The 23,487-nt window shown below is 43.8% G+C and overlaps 3 protein-coding genes across 5 annotated transcripts; 1 reads left to right on the forward strand and 2 right to left on the reverse strand.

The window, feature by feature from the left end:
• On the reverse strand, positions 1–3,285 carry si:ch73-109d9.3 (zinc finger protein 500). The gene is made up of 3 exons (XM_017710147.2): positions 2,331–3,285; positions 1,681–1,802; positions 1–1,370 (listed from the first exon to the last, which is right to left on the reverse strand). The coding sequence occupies exons 1-3, from the start codon at positions 2,608–2,610 to the stop codon at positions 258–260; spliced, it is 1,515 nt and encodes a 504-aa protein (XP_017565636.1). The 5' UTR covers positions 2,611–3,285; the 3' UTR covers positions 1–257.
• Positions 3,286–4,829: 1,544 nt separating this feature from the next.
• Positions 4,830–10,070, reverse strand: si:ch73-109d9.2 (uncharacterized protein LOC565042 homolog). Of its 2 annotated transcripts, none has more exons than XM_017710151.2 (4): positions 9,227–10,070; positions 8,546–8,682; positions 7,908–8,013; positions 4,830–7,613 (listed from the first exon to the last, which is right to left on the reverse strand). In XM_017710151.2, the coding sequence occupies exons 1-4, from the start codon at positions 9,507–9,509 to the stop codon at positions 6,487–6,489; spliced, it is 1,653 nt and encodes a 550-aa protein (XP_017565640.1). In that variant the 5' UTR covers positions 9,510–10,070; the 3' UTR covers positions 4,830–6,486. The 2 variants fall into 2 exon arrangements, with proteins under 2 accessions (XP_017565640.1, XP_017565639.1); XM_017710150.2 differs by having other exon boundaries at positions 4,830–7,616; positions 9,227–10,069.
• A 4,396-nt stretch (positions 10,071–14,466) lies between these two features.
• On the forward strand, positions 14,467–23,377 carry LOC108434778. Of its 2 annotated transcripts, none has more exons than XM_037538695.1 (4): positions 14,467–15,267; positions 17,158–17,306; positions 18,134–18,245; positions 19,839–19,972. In XM_037538695.1, exons 1-4 carry the CDS (start codon positions 15,006–15,008, stop codon positions 19,841–19,843), a joined length of 528 nt encoding a protein of 175 aa, XP_037394592.1. In that variant the 5' UTR covers positions 14,467–15,005; the 3' UTR covers positions 19,844–19,972. The 2 variants fall into 2 exon arrangements, with proteins under 2 accessions (XP_037394592.1, XP_017565641.2); XM_017710152.2 differs by having other exon boundaries at positions 14,477–15,267; positions 18,391–23,377.
• Positions 23,378–23,487: the final 110 nt, after the last annotated feature.

The following is a 23,487-nucleotide window of genomic DNA, read 5'->3' on the forward strand; positions in this document are numbered from 1 at the left end:
CATGTTAAAAAGGTCCTTTATTCATAATTCATACAGATGCCATGAAATGGCATACAGCTATGAAAGACTACAGCTACACAAGGTCTTTAAGCACAATATTGCTTAAATAGGCAGAAAGGTCATACACTCATATACAAAACAAATGGGGGCACAAATACAATAGTTAACAAACACTGTAAACACATAAGACCACTTTAATTTCTACCTCACAGAGCCAGACAGATCGTAACTAACTGTTATTAAAGCTATGCCTCTTGTCACAGGTTGGCAGAGTGAATTCTCTGGTGTCTTTTTAGATTGCATTTCTGCGTGAACCTTTTGCCACAGGCCATGCAGATATAGGGTCTTTCACCTGTGTGGACCCTGCGATGCGCCTTCAAGTTGCTGAGTTTGGTGAAGCTGCGGCCACACAAACTGCAGCAGAACTGTCTTTCTCCTGTGTGAATCTGTTGGTGAGCCCTCAGGTGGCACAGGTGAGAGAAGCCTTTACCGCACTGACTGCAGTTGTGTGGTGTCCTGACCGTATGGTGCCCAATATGACCACCAGTCCTGGCGCTGAGTGCCTGCATGAGATTTCTTCCAGACTGCAAGGCACTGATGCTTCTCTCATCCGTGTAGGCTCTCTGGAAGTGCTGAAGTGCCTGAGAAGGTTTAGGCAGAGAGGCTGGACTCTTGTGAACTGGCTGCCCCCTGGCTATGTTCACAGTGCCAGGATTAGAGGCCAGCACGCTGGCAGGTTCTACTAGTTTGGTGGATTTTTTCACCAGTGTCCTTTGCTGCGTGACCTGAGAGGCAGGGCTGCTCACCTTACCACAAGGCCCAGGATACACCACACTTCCTTCCACTGGAGGTCTGCTGGGAGGAAGATCACCGTGTTGGTGTTTATCCAGTGTCGGATTTACCCTGCTGGGGGCGGAGGTAGTCCCTGATCTCACCCTATCTACCTCTTCCCATTCTGGTGGAAGCACCACTACAACCTCCTGTTTAATGGGCACCGAGTTAGGACTCTTTGCCAGCTGCTTCACCGTGGAACACTCAGAAGATGACACAGCTGCAGGCCCTGACTGTGGGAGAGGTGACTGCTCAGCATGATCTGCTTTACTGTCTGGCCTTTTTAAAAGTGGCCTACTTTTCATAGAATCCTGAATACCAGGACTGCCAGACTTGCTGCCAGGGAATTTGTCCCTCTGAGGAACTCTGTGGTCAGGCTGTGAGGCATGGAGGCCCGACGTCTCTCCAACGTTATGGCTCTGCGGCTCTCTGTGATCTGCTGCGTGACCGTGTACTGTTGAGTAGATCTGCGTGTCTGTAGACTCTGCGACCTCCTCCTTCAGGGCTCCTCCTACTCTGGCTTCATTGACTTCAACAATCTGAAAGAGTTTGGGTGAGGTCAGTCTATAAGATATGTTAGATATGTACTGACATTCTAGAGACTGCATTCCTAATATACATACGCATGGTTCACCTCTTATCAAAAGTTGTTTTGTTAACAATGTAATCTATATAGACAGAGTTGTGGCTCCAGTGTAAAGCCAATAAGCATATCTTAGACACCCAACATGTCTTGGCTGATGGAATACATTTGGGGAAAGAGGAAAACGGTGTAAATGAGATGTTTTATCCAACCATCCATTTCTAATAATACTTAAATGTGCACACTCAAATTTAAACTCGGCCCACCTTAAGTTCAGTGTCTGGGATTGTTGAGGATGCCTCCTGGCTTGGTGTTCCGCTGCCCTTCCCACAGCTTCTGCCTCCTTCAGAAGTGCCTTCATGCTTCATAACACCAACCATCTCCACACCTTCAGAAAAGTAGTCCACACACTTATGTAATAAATAAGTGCATCATGAAGGATATACATTGTGTCCAGAAGTTTGTAGACACCTGCTCACTTTTTTTACTTAAATTAAAGGCATTACTGGGGAGTTAACGGCCACTACTCTTCTGATACGACTTTACACTAGATGTTGGAACACTTCTGAAGATTTGCCTGAACCGCAGGTCGATCATATCACTCCAACACAAAGATACAGGGTGGTGCTCCACTCCAGAGCACGCAGTTCCACTGCTCCACACCTCAGTGCTGGGGAGCTTTACACCTGTAGCTGACACTGTAGTACTGGACATGGTGACCTTGCATCAATGTGCCGCTGCTCCAGAGCACCCCACAACATTTACAGTGTTTTTCTATAGAGATCACAAGATGTGAGTGCACCTGAATGCCTGTGTCAGCAGTGGGTGCACCTTAAGGGAACGTTAGTGGAGTTCATTCATCAGAAGGGATGTCTAGATACTTCTGGACATATTAGGCAGTTTGTGCATTACTTACCAGTTTGCGTCCTGGTTTCTCTATCCGTCTCCTTCTTGGAGAAGCCGGTTTTGCCACAATCCACACACTTTACCCTTTTAACTCTTTCTCGCTCGCCCAGCTTGGTTTCCAGGATTTGCAGCCTTCGTCTCAGAACTTCTGCTTCACGTTTCCCACGACCGACCTCCTCCAAGAAGCTGCCCTCAACTAGCCTGGTGATCTCGCACACGGCTGACCTCAGGATGGTCTCCATGACCCCGGAGAGCTGGGTCTGGAAGGTGAGAAGTAGAGCATCCGACATCCTGTCGAGTCTCTAGCAGTCCTTTTTTCATGCAGCTGTGAAAAAGCGATTTAGTAATATTTACTCTCCCAGCTGCAGGCGCCGTGGTCGTGTGTATCTCCTAGATCTCTCTGCTCTGCGGCCTGGTGGAGACACACTGACGCGCAGCCTTGTCCATCACTACAGCCTCTGCTGAGGGCTGACAGTCAGACACTGGCGGTGCAGGTCCACATGCGAGCTCGCAGAACTCTCGTACATTCTCGGAGAATAAATTAACTGCATTAGGGAGACGGCTGGGCTTTTACAGCGGCTGTAACGAGCTCGCCGACTGACTGACTGACTGAGGTAACTAGGAGCGTTAGAGCCGCTGAGGCGTTTAGCTCCCCGGGGTAGCCAGTTAGCAAACAGCACTTGCAAGGCTACATCTCCTCGATAACGGCGTCCGGTCTGCAAGAGCTCGGCAGCACTCGACACAGAAGAAGCGCTGTAAGGTCGTAAGAAGCGAAATACCTCTGACAGCGATTTTCTTACGCAAGGAAATGATTCTGCATGTTTGGATACGACGGTGTGAAAAAGGAAAACCTTGTTGTCCTCCGTGACGTCACGCGTTGTACAGTGGCCTACTTGGACAGAATTGATGGAGACGGCGCACGCTTACAAACGCTCACCGGCCACTTTATTAGGTCCACCTTGCTGGTGAAAGGCTGGACCCCCTTTTGCCTCCAGAACTGCCTTCATTCTTCGTGGCACACTTTCAACAAGGTGTTGGAAATGTTCCTCAGAGATTTTGGCTGGTTATTTGAGTTCCTGTTGTCTTTCTATCATCTGGAACCAGTCTGTCCATTCTCCTCTGACCTCTCACATCAACAAGGCATTTTCGTCCACACAACTGACCGCTCACTGGATGTTTCCTCTTTTTCGGACCGTTCTCTGTAAACCCTAGAGATGGTTGTGTGTGAAAATCCCAGTAGATCAGCAGTTTCTGAAATACTCAGACCAGCCCGTCTGGCACCAACGACCACGCCACGTTCAAAGTCCCTTAAATCCCCTTTCTTCCCCGTTCTGATGCTCGGCCTGCACTTCAGCAAGTTGTCTTCACCTCTACACGCCTAAATGCACTGAGTTGCGGCCGTGTGATTGGCCGATTAGCTATTTGTGTAAACAAGCAACTGAACTGTCCCTAATAAAGTGGCTGGTGAGTGTATATATATATATATATATATATATATATATATATATATATATATATATATATATGTGTGTGTGTGTGTGTGTGTACCTAATAAAGTGGCCAGTGAGTGTATGGAATTTTAGTGAAGGGAATGGTTCTATTTAGATAATCAATAAATCAATAATCAATAAAGTGTCTAGTGTCCAGATGTGCAAGATGCGCAATGAGGTATGCAGAAAGTGCATGTCTACTGTCTGTATATGCAGATGAATAGATAAACACAAGATAAGCATGAGATGTAGATTCAGTACCCCCCCCTTCTCTGCTGCTCCCCCTGGGAAGAGTTGAAGAGCCTGATGGCTCTGGGGACAAAGGACCTCCTGAATCTGTGGGTTGAGCAGCTCTGTGACAGCAACCTGCCACTAAATATGCTCCTCCTGTCCATGATGATGGTGTGCAGTGGATGGCCATCATCCTCCATAATGGTAGTTTGTGTAATGTCCTTGTCTCAGCCACCTTGACCACAGAGTCGAGTTCCACACCAACCACTGACCCCGCTCGCCTGACCAGCTTGACCAGTCGTATCTCGTCTCTCCTTTTTATGCTTCCTCCCCAGCACACCACAGCATAGAAAATACAGCTGGCAACCATGGTCTGATAGAACATCTGCAGAAGCTTCCTGCAGATGTTAAAGGACCTCAGCCTCCTCAGGAATTAGAGCCTGCTTTGCATTTCGACAGCCTACCTTAGATACTTTCCTTGCATTTACATTACAATTAACTATAAATGTCTTTAAAATTCACCTTAATTTTCCTGAACTGCTCAAAACCTAAACCTGACCCTGATATTAAACCCCAACACTGTTGAGAATCAGCTCCACCTTATAGATCACTAGTAATCTGAATATATGTAGTTAGATCATCTATAAGGGGCCATCCACATAAAATGTGATCTGATAATGTTAGAAACACGTTAAGATTTATCACAAAAAATCATGTCATATTCTAATTACCCCACAGGGCACTTTCAGAGTTTTAGTCATCATGGACAGACTTTTATAAAATAAATATTCAAGTGTTCATGTTTGGCTTTATTAAAAGGATATATACATCTTACAGTTTTAGTTTGAACATTACCTTCTTCATAATGTTATAAAATAATAATAAAATTGTTGCTCCACAGAAACTGACTTTTTTTTTCTTTCTTAAAGGTAAATTGTTTTATTCAGCATCCAGTACAAATATCAACTTTCATCCACAACCACAACTCAAACAAACCAACACAAAAAGCCTGGATGTTGTTTTATATAAACACATTTTAGCTACGAGTGACTATAATGAACTGAAAGAAATGCAATTAAAAAAAAATCATAATTCAAACATTAATAAATAAGGGAGATGATAATCCCAGTCAGTAAAACAATTACAAAGGCACTGCAGTATCACTAAGTACCAACAGAAAACCTGACTACCACACAGTTTCTTTAACCATGATGCAAACTAACCTGAAATGACATTTTCCAAAACGTTGACAGGTTGTTAAATAATAAATGACAATGTTTCACTGGAAAGTAAAACCAACTAATGTAAACTAGTAGAGAACAGATCCTGAAAGGGGTGTAAAAATGCATCGCTGCATTGTGAAGACTCGAGTATAGCAATTAAAATGCGTTGATACTGCAAGTTTATGATCAACTATAATTTACTGTAATAACACTCGATACATAGGACCACAATTTTGGCAGATAAATAAAATTCTTGGGCTGTTTTCAGACTTGCTCGTTTTATCGACTGCCCTTTTTTTCTGTTACAAGCTTTACAGATATGCGGTGGTCACACTCGTAATGCATTACAGCCCAATTACATTTCATGGTCTATCTGAAAGCAAATACAAAACTTACTCTGAGTTATTACTTTATTATGTACACCTACCTTCCATAAGTCTCACTGGCCATTTTATCAGATGTAGATTCACAGTTACTGACTGTATATTCTATAACTCACGGGGGCCCAACCCTGGTGCTGGAGGTCTACCACCCTGCAGAGTTTACCTCCAACCCTAATCTAACACACCTGATCCAGGTAATCAAGGCCTTCAGAAGCATCTGAATGGTAGAATCGGGTGTGTTGGATTGGAACTCTCCATGGTAGTAGATCTCCAGGACCAGGACCAGGATTGAACACCCTTGCTTCAGCTGACCAACAAAAACTATAATGACGTGTGTCTGATAAAAGGAGCCAGGATACATACACAGTGTTTGAAAATGGCAGCAGCAGTGCATACCACTACTCTGTCAGTGTCACTGCTGTGCTGAGAAAGGTCTAATACAGTATCTGGTCACCAGTTACCCTCTGGTAGGGGTAGATGGAATAGAAGGTGGCTAACAATGGGTAATCGTTGCTGGTAGCTTTAACTGTAAAAGAGGTGAGCCAGCAAATGGAAGGCTGCAGGTATACCTAGAACTGACTGGGTATAACTGGTTGAGCCCTCAGCCTATGTACTTAACACCCCCACTAAAAGTGGCAGAGTTCTGCTGGGCATGCTGTGCTGTTTCCAGACCAGGCATACTCAGGAAGCAAAATGACAAATTTCCCTTGCAGGGTCAATAAAATACATAAATTATGCATGACAAGGGTATACCTAGATCTACAAGGTATTAAAGTATACCTGATTAAATGGCCAATGAGCGTAGATAACAAGGTAAGTGTACCTAATAAACTTAAGTTCTAGCGATTGTTCAGGTCAGATCCATGTTTGCGCTGGTGTGACCGGAGATGGTCGAGGCGTTTAAAGCTCAGCCCACAAACCCTGCAGCAATACGGTCTCTCTCCAGTGTGTGTGCGCTGGTGGACCTTTAAGATGTCAGCCCGGGTGAAGCTTTTCTCACACATGCTGCACTGGTGCGGTTTCTCCTGCGTGTGAATGCGGCGGTGCAGCTTGAGGTTCCACAGCCGACTGAACTTGTTCCCGCAGAGTGTGCAGCTGTAGGGCTTGTCTCCAGCCTGGCTGCATCGGTGCTTCCGCAGGTCACTGAAAGACGAATAACCCTTACCACAGTGACTGCACAGGTGCAGTCCGTCCCGCTGATGGATGCGCTGGTGGACCTTCAGGTTACAAGCTTGGGTAAACTTCTTCCCACACTGGTTGCAGACGTAGGAAGGTGACATACTGGCTCTGTGAGTTAGCATGTGGGACTTTAAAGAAACCTGGTCTGGAAAACTGATCATACACTGAGAACAACTGTGAGGCCTTTTGTCTCCATCTCCCACCATTTCCACAGGTTCAGTGTGGTTTAGGTCCACCGAGTGGCTAAATGCATCTCCACTGTAAAAATTACTGCTGTCATTAACTGTCTCTCTGCTGTACATGGAATGTCCCCGATGGCCAGGGTCAACTACAAGTCCGACTGGAGCCTGAGGAAGAGAATTAATGTCCTGCAAGTATCCCTCTTCATTAATAAGCAAACAGTTCAGATCACCTGTATCTGGAGTATTGTGTAAAGACAACGAGCCTTTGTTTCCTCTCTTATTTCTAATACGTCTCCCACATTCCAAAGATGAACTCAGGTCAGTCTGCAAAGAACCTGACAGTGCACCAAATCCCAGCATCTCTCCAGTTCTCTGAGGCGACCCCGTTAGTCCATTCAGGTCTCCCATGTTCAGCTCCTGGCTGCTGTAGCTTGCTGATCCCAAGTCATCCATGTTGTAGTGAGTTCTATATGGCAGACCCTGGATGTTGTCTGCCTCTGGTTCAGGGTCAGTTGCTTGATTCAAGCCTGAGCTCCAGGCATCCTGAATCTGCTGCAACTCTTGCTCACTGTAGGTCTTACTATGAGCAGAATTGTCAGAACCTTCTACTGGGAAAACACAAACAAATGAGTAAATAAACTGGAAGCCTATATTGGAAATGTTGAGATACCAATATTATAAGCTATGACTGATTTAAAAATGGCAACTGTTCAGTAATAACAAGAACAAATTGTTACAAAGCTTTATAGAGTTATGCTAAACTAAGACTCAGGCATTTCCTAAAACTGCTCACAAATGTAAACTGACCACTGGCGGTGGATGTTTTAAGTTAAAATCATGCATGATCATGTTGTACTCAGAACCTAATATCTAAATGAATGACATGCATTAATTTATACCTTCAGTGCTCAGCCTCCACTCATCCTGTGGCTCAGAACCAGCAGCAGTATGAACAGCCTCTGCTTTAAGCATGCAGTTCAGCTTTCCTCCCTCCTCAGCTGCGTTCTGGAAAAAGCACACAACGCAGACACTGCTTAAGAAATCTGCACATCAAAACCGTTTAAAATCTGCACATCAAAATTGTTTAAAACCGTAGTGTCCACCTGAACCTGAGTACCATAACTACCAAACATAACATCAATTGATTTCACAGTTCACAGGCCAAAACACTGCAGACTTCAGCTCATTAACCACACTTAACAGCTAATTAGCAAGGACTTCATGAACTGAATTCAGAGCATTAGATGAGGATAAATGTGTGGTTGGTTAGTATAGTGGTTAACACCTTTGCCTTCTATGGTGTAGACTGGGGTTCAAACACCTTACACTTTACCAATAAGGGTCCTTGGGCAAGACTCCTAACACCACCTTGGCCTACCTGTGTAAAATGATCAAATTGTAAGTCGCTCTGGATAAGAGCGTCAGCAAAATGCCATAAATGTAAATAAATGCTCATTTCTGCAACATTTCTGTCCAAAAGGTCCCCAGTTAGACATCGGCATTTGCCAGGTTTAAATGGACAATTACGCATATTCACCTCTGTAGATTTAACTGGACTGGGTACTTTCTCTGATTCCACCAGTCTAGAAAGTTCATCCTTCTTCTCAATTCCACAGCTCTTCCAACTTTCATCCGTACCTCTCTCCTGTTTAAGGTTTCGTGCACTTTCCACACCTGTTGAAGGATAGAAGAAATACTAAGAAGTTATACCACAATTATATCATAGTAAATGGACCCTTATTAGTCCCACAACGGGGAAATTTCTCCTCCGCATTTAACCCGTCCGTGAAGTGAAACACCACATACACACTAGTGAGCACACACACACACACACACTAGGGGGCAGTGAACACACTCGCCCGGGGAGCAGTTGGGGGTTAGGTGTCTTGCTCAAGGACACCTCAGTCGTGTGCTGTCGGCTCTGGGGATCGAACCGGCGACCTTCCAGTCACGAGGCCCTAACCTCCAGCCCACGACTGCCCCCACGACTTCTAACTAAGAAGTTAGAAGACACGTGTAGGTTCACTGGTTTTGGATAGGGAATAAAACAGCTAGACTTGTGTTTAAGACATTATATGACAACCCAATTCTACTGTGAAGAAATCTGAGCTTGTAAGTTTCTCTACAGTGAACCACTTCACACCAAACCACTTTGAATGACTCTGTTTACATGCTGAAACAGAGGGATTCCCATTTAACAACACTTCTTTACATTCACCTGTTTGGGTCACTGAGGCTTTCCCCTGCTTCCCTTCACCATCGGACAGCCTGGCTTTGCCACAGTCTGCACACTTCAGTCTTCTGCCCTCCTCTTGGTCTCTGCGCCTCGACTCAGACCACTGAAGTCTCTTTTTCAAAGACTCAACCTGTTCACGGCTCCGAGACACTTCTTCCAGAAAGCTGTCCTCCACCAGCCTGGTGATCTCAAATATAGCCGCCTTAAAAACGGTCTCCATAACGCCAGAGAGCTGGGACTGAAACGTGAGGATGATTTCGGACATGTTGAGCGTGAACGGTGCGACGGTGAATTAGTAGCTGAATCTAAACCAAACGGTACCGCCGCGTTAGAGCCCCCTGCGTGTGGGACCACTCATTCGCTAAACCTTCGTTAGCATTAGCCCGAACAGCAGCGGTCAGCTAACGCTCCTTAATGTATTTATTCATATGGCCTTTTGTTCTCCAAGCCGCTAGCCCCTTCACATTCAGCGGACGTTTACTTTAATCTGCGAGCTGCTCCTTTACTGTCAGAGGCGGCGCTTTAACGTTTAACGTCAACAATGATAAACGAGCTAGCTAGCTGGTTAGCCTAGCTGGTTAGCCTAGCTGGTTAGCCTAGCTAGCTAAAGAAAGGTAGGAAAAGCGGTCAGCCCGCAGTTTCTGAACCAGCTGCCTCAGAAGGTGACGCTTTAAATCACGAACGACGTGAGCGCATTCCCCCCTATGTTACAGGTTATAAGCAGTCCTACGGGACTGTCAGAGAGGCGATACGTGTGGAAGTTTGTCCTGATCCAGGCTGTGTGGGACTCCTCTCTGTGTTGGGGGACTAAAACAGTGTTACACCGAGTCCTGCGGGCTGTGTTCACACAGACCACTCAGCCGCAGGGTCGCTGCGCGTTCTTCACTGAGACAGCTTAGAGCCAGAAAACTGTCCCCACACATTCCTGAAACACCTCCACAAACATTTTAAAAGGGGGGATTCCCCCGATTTTTTTGGGCATAATTTAGTCGTTGTGAGGCAAACAGAGTGATTTAGAGTGGTTTGGTGGGAAGCGGTTCATTGGAGAGAAACTTAGATTAGTGGTGGTGAAGCCAGGGGTCTACAGCACAAATATAGCCATATTATTTACCATCCAAAGCCACCAGCGAGCCTATTTATGTCTTCTGGATTTTTATATATAATGTTGATGCTGGGCGGCATAGTGGCGTGGTGGGTGGCGCTGTTGCCTCACAGCAAGGAGGGCCTGGGTTCGATTCCCCAGCCGGGTGACCGGGGTCCTCTCTGTGTGGAGTTTGCATGTTCTCCCTGTGGCTGTGTGGGTTTCCTCCAGGTTCTCCGCTTTCCTCCCACTGTCCAAAGACATGCAGTCAGGCAAGTCGATATGCTACATTGCCCCTGTGTGTGAGTGATTGTATACGTCTGTCTGTCTGTCTGCCCTGCGACAGACTGGCGACCTGTCCAGGGTGTATCCTGCCTTCTGCCCAATGACTGCTGGGATAGGCTCCAGCACACCACTGTGTCCCTGAGGGAGAAGCAGCTTAGAAAATGGATAGATGGATGTTGATGCTGGTGAAATAGTGAAAAATCTGAAGAAATATGTTGTCTTTAACTGGTATTTTGCCTTAGAATGCCCTACATGTATCCCTTAGTTTTGGCCATTTAAGGCCAACACCTTCTCATAAACTTTCTCTCTGGTGTCAGGCATCAAACCATTTCATGTAATAACTTTCAGTGAGGGAACATTTGGAGGCATTAAGACGTCTGGTTCCTATCGCCACCACTGTCAACAGTTCTACCTCCTTTGTTTACATCTTAACCGTTTAATTATGTGGAACTTTATTGGCAGAGTTCCCCTTTAAGATGTAAACAAAGTCACTCAGAGTAGTTAAATGGGAAGTGCTCCTTTTTAGAGAAACTACAGAGTCAAAATTGCTCCCAGTGGTGATTATAGGAACCAGATGTCATTGGTTGTTGACAATGTTTTCTCATCAGGGGGCAGTTGTGGGCTGGAGGTTAGGGAACCAGCCCTGTGACCAGAAGGTTGCTGGTTCGTTCCCCTTGGCTGACAGTCCATGACTGAAGTGCCCTTGAGCAAGGCACCTAACCCCCAATTGCTCCCCGGGTGCTGTGGATAGGGCTGCCCACTGCTCGGGGCAAGTGTGTTCACTGCCCCCTAGTGTGTGTGTGTGCTCACTAGAGTGTATGTGATGTTTCACTTCACATATGGGTTAAATGCGGAGGTGCCTTTTGGGTTCTGCGACGTCCTGTTTCATGCTTGTACTCTGTTCACCCCGTCTGTGAACATACCATTCATAAAGGGGTGGTAGCAGCAGCACTGCTGCGCCTGATCTGCTTCAACCAGTGCAACACATACTAACACGCCACCACCATGTCACTGCAGTGCTGAGAATGATCCATCACCTAAATAATACCAGCTCTGTGGTGGTCCTGACCATTGATGAACAGGGTGAAAGGGGGCTATAAAGTACGGAGAGAAGTTTCTAATTTACTAAGTGTAGAACAAAGTGAACCTACATAGAAAATGGTGCTGATAAAATGGACAATACGTGTAGATAAAAGGAGGTGGTTTTAATGTCTTTTTTAGCCGTTTATATATTAATGTGATTTAGGTCATGGCCATGATCACCTCCATTGATTCAGTCTTGCATTCTCCCAGTTCAAACAATTTGTGTGTGTTGGCAAAGCATCATCAATCTTAAGAGCTTGTTGTAGTTCCTCCTTTGATTCCCGTGTCCTGCAAGCGCCAAGGCTATTATTAACTATGCCAGTTAGATGACTTCCTGTTGGGGTCAAGACTCATTTACTGTTGTCATGATTCAGGATTAATAATCCTCCACCACATTTTGAGAAATCTGTCGTTCCTTTTGGTTTCTGTGTGTATAAAAACTTAACGTCAAAACAAAAGAAGCGCAAAGCCAGAGCACCAATCAGGGCCCAGCGGTCACTTTGTTCAGAGCTTGTTTTGACCTGTTGGTCATCCCGACCCAGTGCAGCACACGGTTCAACGTCAGTGCAGCAGTGTAAACATTTTGGAGCACATGCGTCACCTAAATGATGAACTAACCTAACCTGTAAATAGAGCACAATATAGAAATATGTCCACATATGCAGTCGTGACTGGCCTGTTCCTTTTTCTCTGAATTCATACAAACACTTCCATTTTATAGTAAATCAGTTTGGGTTAGTTTAGGTTTATGAGCAGAGGCCTACAGATCAACACAGTAAAGGAAAACCTATTTGTGATCCTGAGTTTAAAGCCAGTTTTTATTCAACTTGTAACTAATTTACAAAGTAATCTTAAACTGAAACTTTGCTTGTGTGTAAAAAGTGATTTCAGAGCCACTCGGTTCTCCCTGATGGAAACTGTTTACCTTCAGTGTTTTGTGCTTATGATCATTTTAATAGACGTCAGCGTCACTAATTAATGACGTTCTATTAAAAGACTGGTTTACCAAGAGAGACGCTGGAGGACTTTCACCTGAAATGAGTTCATGAAGCCAGTCTGGTTATAAAAATGATAACAGGACATCAGAGCCAGAATTACTCTTTTAGTACTTTTACTTTATACTTAAGTACATTTGAAGGCAAATACTTTAGTACTTTTACTCAAGTTGAGGTCTAAAAGGAGGAACTTCTACCTTTACTGGAGTAATATTTTGCCTTGGGTGTCTCTACTTTAACTCAGGTACATGATTTGTGTACTTCGTCCACCTCTGGCTGGCATTTATCACTGGGCCTTGTCATCCCTTTATGTCCCATTGTAGCGCTACCTAATGACCTTTCCTCACTTTCATCACCCAGTCACCTCAAAGCCTTTATATACATATCACTTACCATTGCCAAAAAAGCTATACTGCTGAACTGGAAGGACAGAACCAAAATGTCAATAAAGCTTTGGCTTAACCTCCTCACAGGTCACTGCAACCTGGAGAGACTTACAGAAATTTCAAAAATAACACAAAATCGTTCAAGGAAACCTGGTCAATTTTTACAATATATTGAGAGCTGACTTCTCTCTCCAAACTCAACAGCAAAGGGTTTAAACCCCTGCATAGGATTTGATAACTACCCATGTTATGATTACAGAAGGGGGCATTACTGCTTTGTTTATTGTTTTGTTAAGTGTTTGTCTGTCCTGTATGTCCAGTTTGTCCATTGTTAAGTGTTATTGTTATCATTCTTCTTCTTATTACTATTATTGTTATTTCCTCCTTTCTCTTCACTTCTTCTTGTTTTGCTCAAAACAGGGGGTGGGTGGGGGTGGGTGAGGGTTTGTGGGTTAGCTTTGTGCTGGATCCAGAGCTTCCTGTACCCAGACTCTTAAAAAAGATGGTTCTTCAAGGGTTCTTCAGTAAAGGCAGTTGTTCCATTAGAACCATCCGTTCTATATAGCAACAGTTCATGCTTAAATGGGTCTTTGCATGGTGAAATGGTTCTAGTTGGATGGAGAATGTGTTGTATATGGTTCTATATGGAATATTTTTGAAAATGGTTCTGTGTAGCCCCAAAAAGGGTTCTGTTGTTATGATGTCAAGCTAGTAACAATAGAGGAACTCTTTTTTTTGGTGCTATATAGAACCACATACAACACATTCTCCTACAATCTGAAGAACATTTGACTATTGAAAGAACCATTTGGCCCTCCTGTCATCTTCAGAGGTCAAACTTTTGGTGGGAATTACGTTTTCCACACCTCCAGTGTCCACTTCTGGCGCCACTGCAGGGGGCGAGGTTAGGGCCCCAAAGCCCTTAATACCGTCCTAAATATCATCTAGAACAAGTGTGTGTAAAACAGTCTGGGGTCAAACTGACCCCAGAGAACACTGGTGTGTGCAAAATGTGCACAGGACACTGAAAACATCATCGTTTTGATGTTATGTTCAGCCAGTTATGCCCATTACGTTATGAGAAGCAAAAATCATTTATTTAGAGATGTTAATGGTTGTTAATGGTTAATGGTTGGGGGCGGTCGTGGGCTGGAGGTGAGAGAGCTGGCCGGCCCTGTGACCGGAAGGTTGTCGGTTCGATCCCCAGTGCCGACAGTCCATGACTGAGGTGTCCTTGAGCAAGACACCTAACTGACAATTGCTCCCCTGGCGCTGTGGATAGGGCTGCCCACCGGCAAGTGTGCTCACTGCCCCCTAGTGTGTGTGTTCACTAGTGTGTATGTGGTGTTTCACTTCGTGGATGGGTTAAATGCGGAGGTGGGATTTAAAAAGTATCACTTAACTTAACTTAAACACTAAGTAGGCTCAAACTGACCCCAAAGCAGAAATAGCTCTATTGCCTTTACCGAAGAACCACCTTATTTTAAGAGCCTGGTCCACTTATACGGCATGGTTTTGGGTTTTTCCTCCTCGAGCGCACCCGACTGAGCTCAGGAAGGGTTCGATCCTCAGCTGTGACAGGTGCAGCTGAGTGGAGCTGGACAACCCCGCAGTAGGTCCTGTCTCAGAGGCCTGGCAGCGAGTCCTCAGTGGACCGTGGTCCTCAGCCCTGCGCCCCATGCAGTCTAGCGAGGTAATAAGCGCTGAGCGGAAGTGAAGGTTATTTTTGACTCGGCTCTGAGTTTTTGAGTCAGACGCGCGCGGCTCCGCGGATCTTCACACCATCGCTTCCTCAGATCGGCGCGCGCGCATGACGTGCAGATCGAAGGGACGTGATACGTCACTGTAAACTTCGCCCCGTATGTGAAAGAGAAACAGGTCTGCGCTCCTTAAGCTCAGTAAAGTCAGTCCGAACCGCGCTGAGTGGGATCATGGAGGATGACGGCGGGTTTCAGACCCAGTTCGCCTCAGTGATGGAGAGCGTGCTGAAGGCGGCCGTCGGCGAGGCCACCAAGCTGTTCGAGCGCACCCTGCGGCAGCTGAGAGCCGAGCTCGTCCGCTTGAAGCAGGAGAATGTGGACTTGAAGACCGGCGCTTTTGCTCACCAATTCAAGGCAAGGCTCGCCGCAGAAGGAGCGCAGAGGACCGGTCAGACCGCAGGACCACCCAGGCGGGATGTTGGCGTACAGTGTGGTAAGTGTGCATTGCTGGACACATTTCCGAACAGCACGCATAAAACACTTCCTGGAAAACTATTAACGACTCTCCACACATACAAAGGGGCCGCTTCATTATAAAGGGTGGGCGTCTAGACTGATGCTCTGGCCCACAGAGTGGTCACTACACTGTAGACGTCTCTTAGTTCACTCTGACAAGATCAGGCAAACTCACTGGATAGAAAACATGAAGAGATTCCAGCTTAACCCCTTTCTAATGTTGCCCTGCGATGGATTGGTGACCTGTCCAGGGTGTATCCTGCCTTCTGCCCGATGACCGCTGGGATAGGCTCCAGCATCCCCCCCCCTAGGACCCTGAGGGAGAAGCAGCTTAGAAAATGTGTGTGTGTGTGTGTGTGTGTGTGTGTGTGTGAGTTTCTAAAGCTCAGTGATCCTCGCTGCTTCAGCTGAGAAGGTGAGCTCAGACAGCTCCAACACTGTAAAGGGTTTCCGCTGAGCTGGCAGTGCTCCACTTCTTCTGCTTCAGTCTCAAGTCTGCTTAGGTAGTTAGGTGAACTTCAATCAAGTGTTCTTCCTCGTGCAATGTGGCGTCTCTTATATCAAGTTGTAAATCTGTTATATTAAAAGGACTGTTTTGTTCAGTGACGAAAACATGGGTTACATAAGACGAGAATCACCATTTCTGAGGACTCTGATACAGTACCCTTCGCAAATATTCGCACCCCTGGTAAACATGAGCCAAACAGGCTGTAAACATCCTTTCCTGCTTATCCATTTGCTCTTTTATTCAAAATATGAACAACAACAACAACAAAAAAACTCACCTATGAAGTACAGTGATTGAAAAAAACTTCAATCTTATCAGGAAATATTTCTCTCAAGTCTGTGGGAGCCACAGGTGTTGGCACACCTTCATGTAAGGCTTTGTGTCACTTTGCAAAGATAACAGCTCTGAATTGTCTTCTGTAACGCTTAATGAGACTGGAGAACACATTGCGAAGGACCTGAGATCATTCCTCCACACAGAGTCTCTCCAGATCCTTCAGATGCCAAGGTCCACACTGAGGACTCTCCTCTTCAGCTCATCTCACAGGTTTTCTATGGGGTTTAGTTGAGGGGACTCGAGTGGCCGTGACAAAACCTTCATTCTGTGGTCAGTGGACCATTTTTGTGTTTATTTTGAGGTGTGCTTTGGATTGTTGTCCTGCTGGAAAAGCCAAACTGTGGCCCAGTTTAAGCTTCCTAGCTATGGTTTCTAATAGTACTTGATGGAGTCTGTGATTCCATGTATCCAAAGAAATTGTCCAGGGCCTTTGGAAAAAAAAAACAGTCCCACAACATCACAGATCCACCATCATACTTCACAGTGGGAATGAGGTACCTTTCTGCAAACGTCCTTGCCAAACCCATCTCTGGTGTTTGTTGCCAGAAACCTCCATTCTGGTCTCACTTGACCAGTAAGATCTGGCAAACTGTAGGAGCTTGAGTTTGTTGGTCTTTGACAGCAGAACTTTTCTTTTCTTAGTTTGAATAAAAGAAAAATAAGAAAGAAATAAGAATATTTTTACAGCTCATTTTGCTCTGATTACTAGTGGTGCCAATATTTGTGGCTGACACTGTAGCTTAATGCATGTTTGCCATTCTGTTAGACTCCAGGCTGATCTGGTAAACCTGAACACAAAACACCATCACGATGAGAACAACAAAAACATGTAAAATACTTCTAGACTTCACATTTACCATAAATACCATAATAACACTACACTTACATTTATTTCTGTTACCATATAAATATATTTTGTTTATATTACTAGTAGGTTACTTCTCAAGGCTTTGTGCAACTACCATTTTGTGTAGGACCTCCAATGTTCTCTTGACTATATCAAACGTATTAATCATTTCCCAGAAAAGCCCCTCCTGGTGGAAAGATGCTGCAGCCCAGCCCCGATTGGCCTTCAACTACCAGATATCGCAAGTGATGGTCTTGCAGATTTGTGTTCCAGTGCTGCAGAGGATGGAAACAGACAGCTTGCTTTGCTGCTCATTAAAAAAGAAGTGAGAACTTGTTTTAGTGAGATGTTTTTATGTTTGTTAATTGTGCATATTTAAATTAATTGGTTCAGTAACTAGGTTGTAATTTCAACTGTTTAACAGTGTCATTATAAAGTCTAGGGGTCCACAATTCCATAATTGTGTACTTTGGCCCCAGAATGTAGTGGGACATTTTTGCCATTCTTAAAAATGTATTAAGTTCATTGTGTCAAGAGACAAAGCGTCTGTTTATTGATGTATTTTAAAGAGACCATTCAAAGTTGTTTGAGTTTGTTATCCTAGTAGCGTTATTTGCAGACCTTTTCAAGTTTGCATCCAGGATGCCTTTGTACACTTCCGAGTTCATGATCCCATCAGTGTTTACTTACAGCCATTGTTAGAAAAACAGGAAAACAAGAAAAACTTTAAAAAGTAAGTTAACTTGAAATGTTTATTGAGCTCCAAACAATAGTGTAATAGATGATAAAATACAAAATATTCATTTGTTAAATTAACAAAATCAAAATTTCCAATGAATCTGGTAACTTTGGAAGGTTAAAAAGCTGCATAATTTTTTTACGTTGTGTCACTTCCACCTCTTAGTGCTGTCTGGATGAAATTCTACTCCAGACTTATTCCACACAACGAATCTATCATCGGTTTGATGTTATGCTTAAAGCGTTTTTTTAAATTAAATAAATCAAATTTATTTTATGAAGTAAACTAAAGAACTTTAATAACATTTACCAATGCTTAAGTGGTTAGAGTCCAAATATTTTTTGCGGCCACTGTGCATGTATTGATTTACTTACATATTTGTTTATTTATTCATTGCAATTTTTCTTCTGTAGCCTCAGGAGACTGACTGTGATGACTATGCACCTGGATACTTTTTACTGAAGCAAGAGGGTGCTGAGCCAATACTGGTGCGCAAGGAGCCCTTTAAGAACACAGTGGAAAAAGGTAAGGGAGTTACTGTAACTGGACAGAACATTGTGTTTGGCAAACGCTTTCTCAATGCCATTATCCTTATGTCAGCATTACATTGTGCTTCATGCTGTATTTCCATCTAACCCTGCTTTCCCATCATCTCTCTGCATGTGCACAGTTACCATCCCCTCAACATTCCAAACAGTGACCAGATGCTATGGAAATCCCAGAGAATTATCAACTGCTAGTACATCCTCAACCACTAATCCAGCCCCAACCACTAATACAGTCTCCTGTAGCAATAGAGTGGACTACTCTAATGACAAGGTTACCCAGACTACAAGTACATCTACTTTCAAGGGTTTGGCTTCTCTGAGTGATACAGAAAGGCAAAATACCTCTGCATCAGCTACAATATCAAATTTACCAGAGCTACCAGGTAGTTCAACTCAGCTATCTCTTCCTGCGGTTAGCTTACCTGCACCAGCAATCTCACTGTCTCGCAAACAAGGTCAAATGTCAACACCTAGAGCCAATCTAACAGCCCCACCAGTTTCATCTCAAACAAATCAGTTCTCTGAGCCACATGTCCAGCTCAAAACCTCCCAACCTCTGCAAATTGTTCAAAATATCCAGCATCCTGGTGCAGTAGCAGGGCACCCTCATCATCAACACCAGAATCTAGACTCTTGCTCTTCTGTCCAGTCATTAAAAACACCAGTTGTAACGGCAAAGAAAAGAGTTCTACCAGCCTTAGTAGACCAAACTGTGAGACCAGTAGCTCGGTCATCCGCTCAGGCAAAGCAGCCTTCAATCCCTCCAGTAGAATCATTTATTCCTCGAGTGAAGAGCAAGACTGCACTAGGTCATTTTTTAGGTCCTAGAGCCCAGTTTCCATTTCCTTCAGATCAGTGCACAGCTCCTGTTCCACTGTCTCAGATTACATCTCAATCAAACCCTGTCCCAAATCCACCTGTCCAAGATCCACTTTCAATTGGCCAAGGCCCAGTTCAAACCATCCAAGGCCCACTTCCACCTGCCCAAGTTCCAATTCAGCCCATCCAAAGCCCTCTTCCACTTGGCCAAAGCCCAGTTCCATCTATCCAAGGCACACTTCCACCTAACCAAGGCCCATTTCTACCAGTCCAAGGCCCACTTCCACCTGGCCAAGGCCCACTTCCACCTGGCCAAGGTCCACTTCCACCTGGCCAAGGTCCACTACCTGGCCAAGGCCCAGTTCTAAGTGTCCAAGGCCCACTTCCAACTGGCCAAAACCCAGTTCTAGTTGTCCACACCCCACTTCCACATGGCCAAGGCCCAGTTCTGTCTGTCCAAGGCCCAGTTCCACCTGTCCAAGTCCCAATTTCACCACTCAAAGGTGCCGTTCCACCTATCCACGTTCCAGTTCCACCAGCCCATGCTCCTGTACCACCAACTCAATCAAAAGACATTCTTCCACCACAGTCACAAAACCTAAATCTACAAGGCCATTTTCCTTCTGTGCCTCTTCACAACCTGGCCCCATCATCCCAGTCGTCTTATCCTTCGACTCACATTCCATTTACCCAATCCTACATTCCAGTTCAAACAATGAAGTCTTCTGTTTCTCCTGTTTCAATTCCACAGACTAATGCTCCATCCTCACTAGAACAAATGCCAGTTACAACACCTCACTATCTGTCTGGCCCTCTTTGTTCATCTACAGATCAGTTTTTTCCTCCACCTGATAATGCATCAGATTTACTTCAGCCTTTGCCCCCCATGCCTTTCCACTCACCCATTGTGCTAACCCAGCTGGAGGCTGCATTAGAGCAACCTTCCATGATCCATTCACAATCATCTGGGCAACCTTTACAGCTTGCACCACTTCTTACCCCGAAAGAACAGCAAGCAGCAGCCTGCAATCAAGGTAATGTGTCTAAAAGAGGACCTACTGTGCCTATAGAAATACCCATTTCTACAGGTAGTAGCTTTGAGGAAGCTATACAAAGGTTTCCCTCTTGCTCAAGTCCGACCATCAGTTGTGAAGGCAATGAATCCATCACCATGGACATGCATGATGAAGACTCCACAGCAAATGATGCAGGTAGCAGTCCTGCACTAATGCCTGGAATGAGTGAACATTTTAAGGTTCTTTCCAAGCCTGAGTCAAATTTCAGAGTGTTAGATTCTACAAAAGAACAACAGCCCTTCAAACTGAACATGATGAAAGGTCCACAGATAAGCAATGAAGTCAGCAAGCAGAATCAGACCATAAGTGGCACAATCGGTCAAGTTTGGGAATCAGCTGATTCGTCTTGCGCCTTACCACATTCAGGTTTGAGTGCTCCTGCACCAGATGTGGGTCGCACAGTGCTGAAAGCTTCACGCAGAGTACTGGAGAAGAATACTGAGTGCTCTGAGTGCGGTAGGATTCTCAGCAATGCGTCTTCTTTGGAGAACCACATGAGGCTCCACAGAGGTGAGAGGCCATATAACTGCTCCCAATGCGGAAAGGCCTTTCCCAGTGTCCGAGGCCTCAACCGTCACGTAAAAGTCCACGCAGAGGAGAAAGGTTACAAATGCGAGGAGTGTGGTCGAAGTTTCGTTTACCAATTCACACTAACGAAGCACAAACTCATCCACTCTGGAGATAGGCCTTTCCCTTGTAAAATATGTGGCAAGAAGTTCTTGGCCAAGACGGATCGGGCCACTCATATGCGCATGCATACTGGGGAGAAGCCGTTCTTCTGTGGACAGTGTGGGAAGACATTCAAGCATAGAGTTGCACTGAACATGCATGTACAAGGACATAGAGGTGAGAAACGTTACGTGTGTCCACACTGCGACAAAGGCTTCGTAGATTTGGGTAATTTTAAGAGACACAAGCGCATCCACACAGGGGAGAAGCCATTTGAATGCAAAGAGTGTGGTAAGCGTTTTACTCAGTCAGCACACCTCAAGAAACATCTCAACACACAACATGCAACCTCAAAACCAAAATAGACACTTCAGTATGAGCCATGACATAAATATTACACCAAATTCCTTGTGAGTACAAATGGTAACTCATTGTGGCTGATTAATTTTGTCTATTCCTTTCTAGCTATGCCAATTAATGCACTGTTTTTGACTCGTATATTTAACTTGTGATTTTTTTTTACAATGGTTCATGTGCTGTTGCCAAATGGAGACTTCAAACTTTTCAATCTACATGTTTACATTTTATTGTGGTGATCTGAAGTATAACTGTATGACAGGCATTTTAAAAAAAGGTAATAGGTGACAAGATAACCAGTTTAATTCCAGAAAAGTCTTATATTGTTTGTTTTTTTTATGAGAAAGTGGCTATTTATTATTTCTTTTTAACTGAATTCTCAAGTTAAACCTATAAAAACAACAAAGATTTAAGGTCTTCAGGTCATCTGAAGAATTAACTGTGAAAATGGATTGTGAGTTATTAATACAGATTATCGCTGCTGTCAGAACAAAACCTTTTTTGTCAGAACGAAATCAATTTTGTTATTTTTTATTTATTTTTGAGCAGGATAAAATTGCCAGCTCACCAAATTGCCAAAATTTCAAGATGAACAGACCAAAAGAAATGCCCAGAAATAAATTCTACATTCTATTTCCAATAAAAGTTAAGAATGTTTTTCTTCTCCTATAAAGTTATCATTCAGGATTTGTTTCAACAGCAACGATATACTTTGAAGTTACTATGCAAATAATGCAAAAGAAAATGTGAATTTTTATTCTTTTTTAAACGGTAAATTCTTGAATGTGTTTTTTTTGAGCTCTAGATGAGTTTATAGTGTTTTGTGATCTTCTGAAGTTTATAAACAAATGCAAATTCTTAGTAAATGTGGAAATACATTGTAAATGAAGTAGATTTTTCAATAACACCTGTGCACCATTTGAGAGGTTTTCTGGCCCATTCGTTGCCTGAATCATCATGCATTTCCACCATGATGTACACTATGAAGGCAAAGTCAATCACATTTTAAACAGCAGAGTTTTTTTTTTTCAATGGACATCTTGACTATAAAAGAATTCTAATTTCATCTCGAATACATTATTAAACTATTAGCTTACAGTGCTTACAGTGCATACTGCTTGGTTAATTAGTGTGAAATGCTTTATTTTTAAAAAACAGAACTACAATGCCCAAAAGCACATGGCGTTATAAGACGTGATAAAGCGTCAGCGCCTTTCCTCCTATGGTGTTACATGTGGTTGTCTCCAAAAAGGAACTGTTAAGCATCTTCGTGAAAAGGCTAACACCAGTCCCAGTTAATTCATATGTGAGAGAACAGATTTCCCAGTTGTTCTGCTGAACTGGTTTGGATGAGAAGTATTAAGGCATTGGATGTCCTTAAACAGACACTGGTTTGAGTTTTTAATTCAGTTATTAGAAGCCACCCTGCTTCAAAAAAGCCTTTTGATCTTCTACATGCAGTAGGCCTTTCTATTTTTGGATTCCTTGACATGAAATTAAGAGCCTGACATTTATTTGCTTAAAGAAAGTTGTGGAATAACTATTTACAGCATCTGTATTTTTTTTTAAACATTCTATGCATTCTATTGAAACTCTTATATGAAATTTATTTCTCAAAATAATGTAATGCAAATCTAAACGAAATGAATTCCTTTTGGACCATTTCACATTGCATATCTATTTATAACAATTATGGATTTAGCGAGTTTTGTAAAAAAATAACAGCTGACATATTATGGAAAATAAATTTTTATTGATCTAATAAAGATGATATTAGTCATAAACAGAGCAGTAATATTTCTTGTATGTATAAAGCCCACTCCCAACAATTTTCAGGAAAAAATACATTTTCAGGAAAAAAAACAAACATTTTATGCCCTGTGATGGACTGGCGACCTGTCCAGGGTGTATCCTGCCTTCCGCCCGATGACAGCTGGGATAGGCTGCATCATCCCCCCGCAACCCAGAGGGAGAAGCGACTTGGAAGATGTATGTGTGTGTGTGTGTGTGTGTGTGTGTGTGTGTGTGTACGTACTTCATTTTACAAAGCAACAACATTCCAGATGATGTCTCATACAGTTCCATGCACTTTCATGAAATGAAGTAAGTCTGTTATATATGCGTCGCTCTTCTTCTCAGTTATAGGCCTTGTGCTCTGTGATTTACCAGCATGTTACATACTGACATACAGTACTGTGCAAAAACCTTAGGCAGCCTTAAACATTTTAAACTTTTATTTTAGCAGTAAGTGTGTTTTTGCCACTAAAACCCCTATATAATATTACAATTATTACAAAT

Source organism: Pygocentrus nattereri, chromosome 5 (assembly GCF_015220715.1).
Source record: "Pygocentrus nattereri isolate fPygNat1 chromosome 5, fPygNat1.pri, whole genome shotgun sequence".
Taxonomy (NCBI): Eukaryota; Metazoa; Chordata; class Actinopteri; order Characiformes; family Serrasalmidae; genus Pygocentrus; species Pygocentrus nattereri.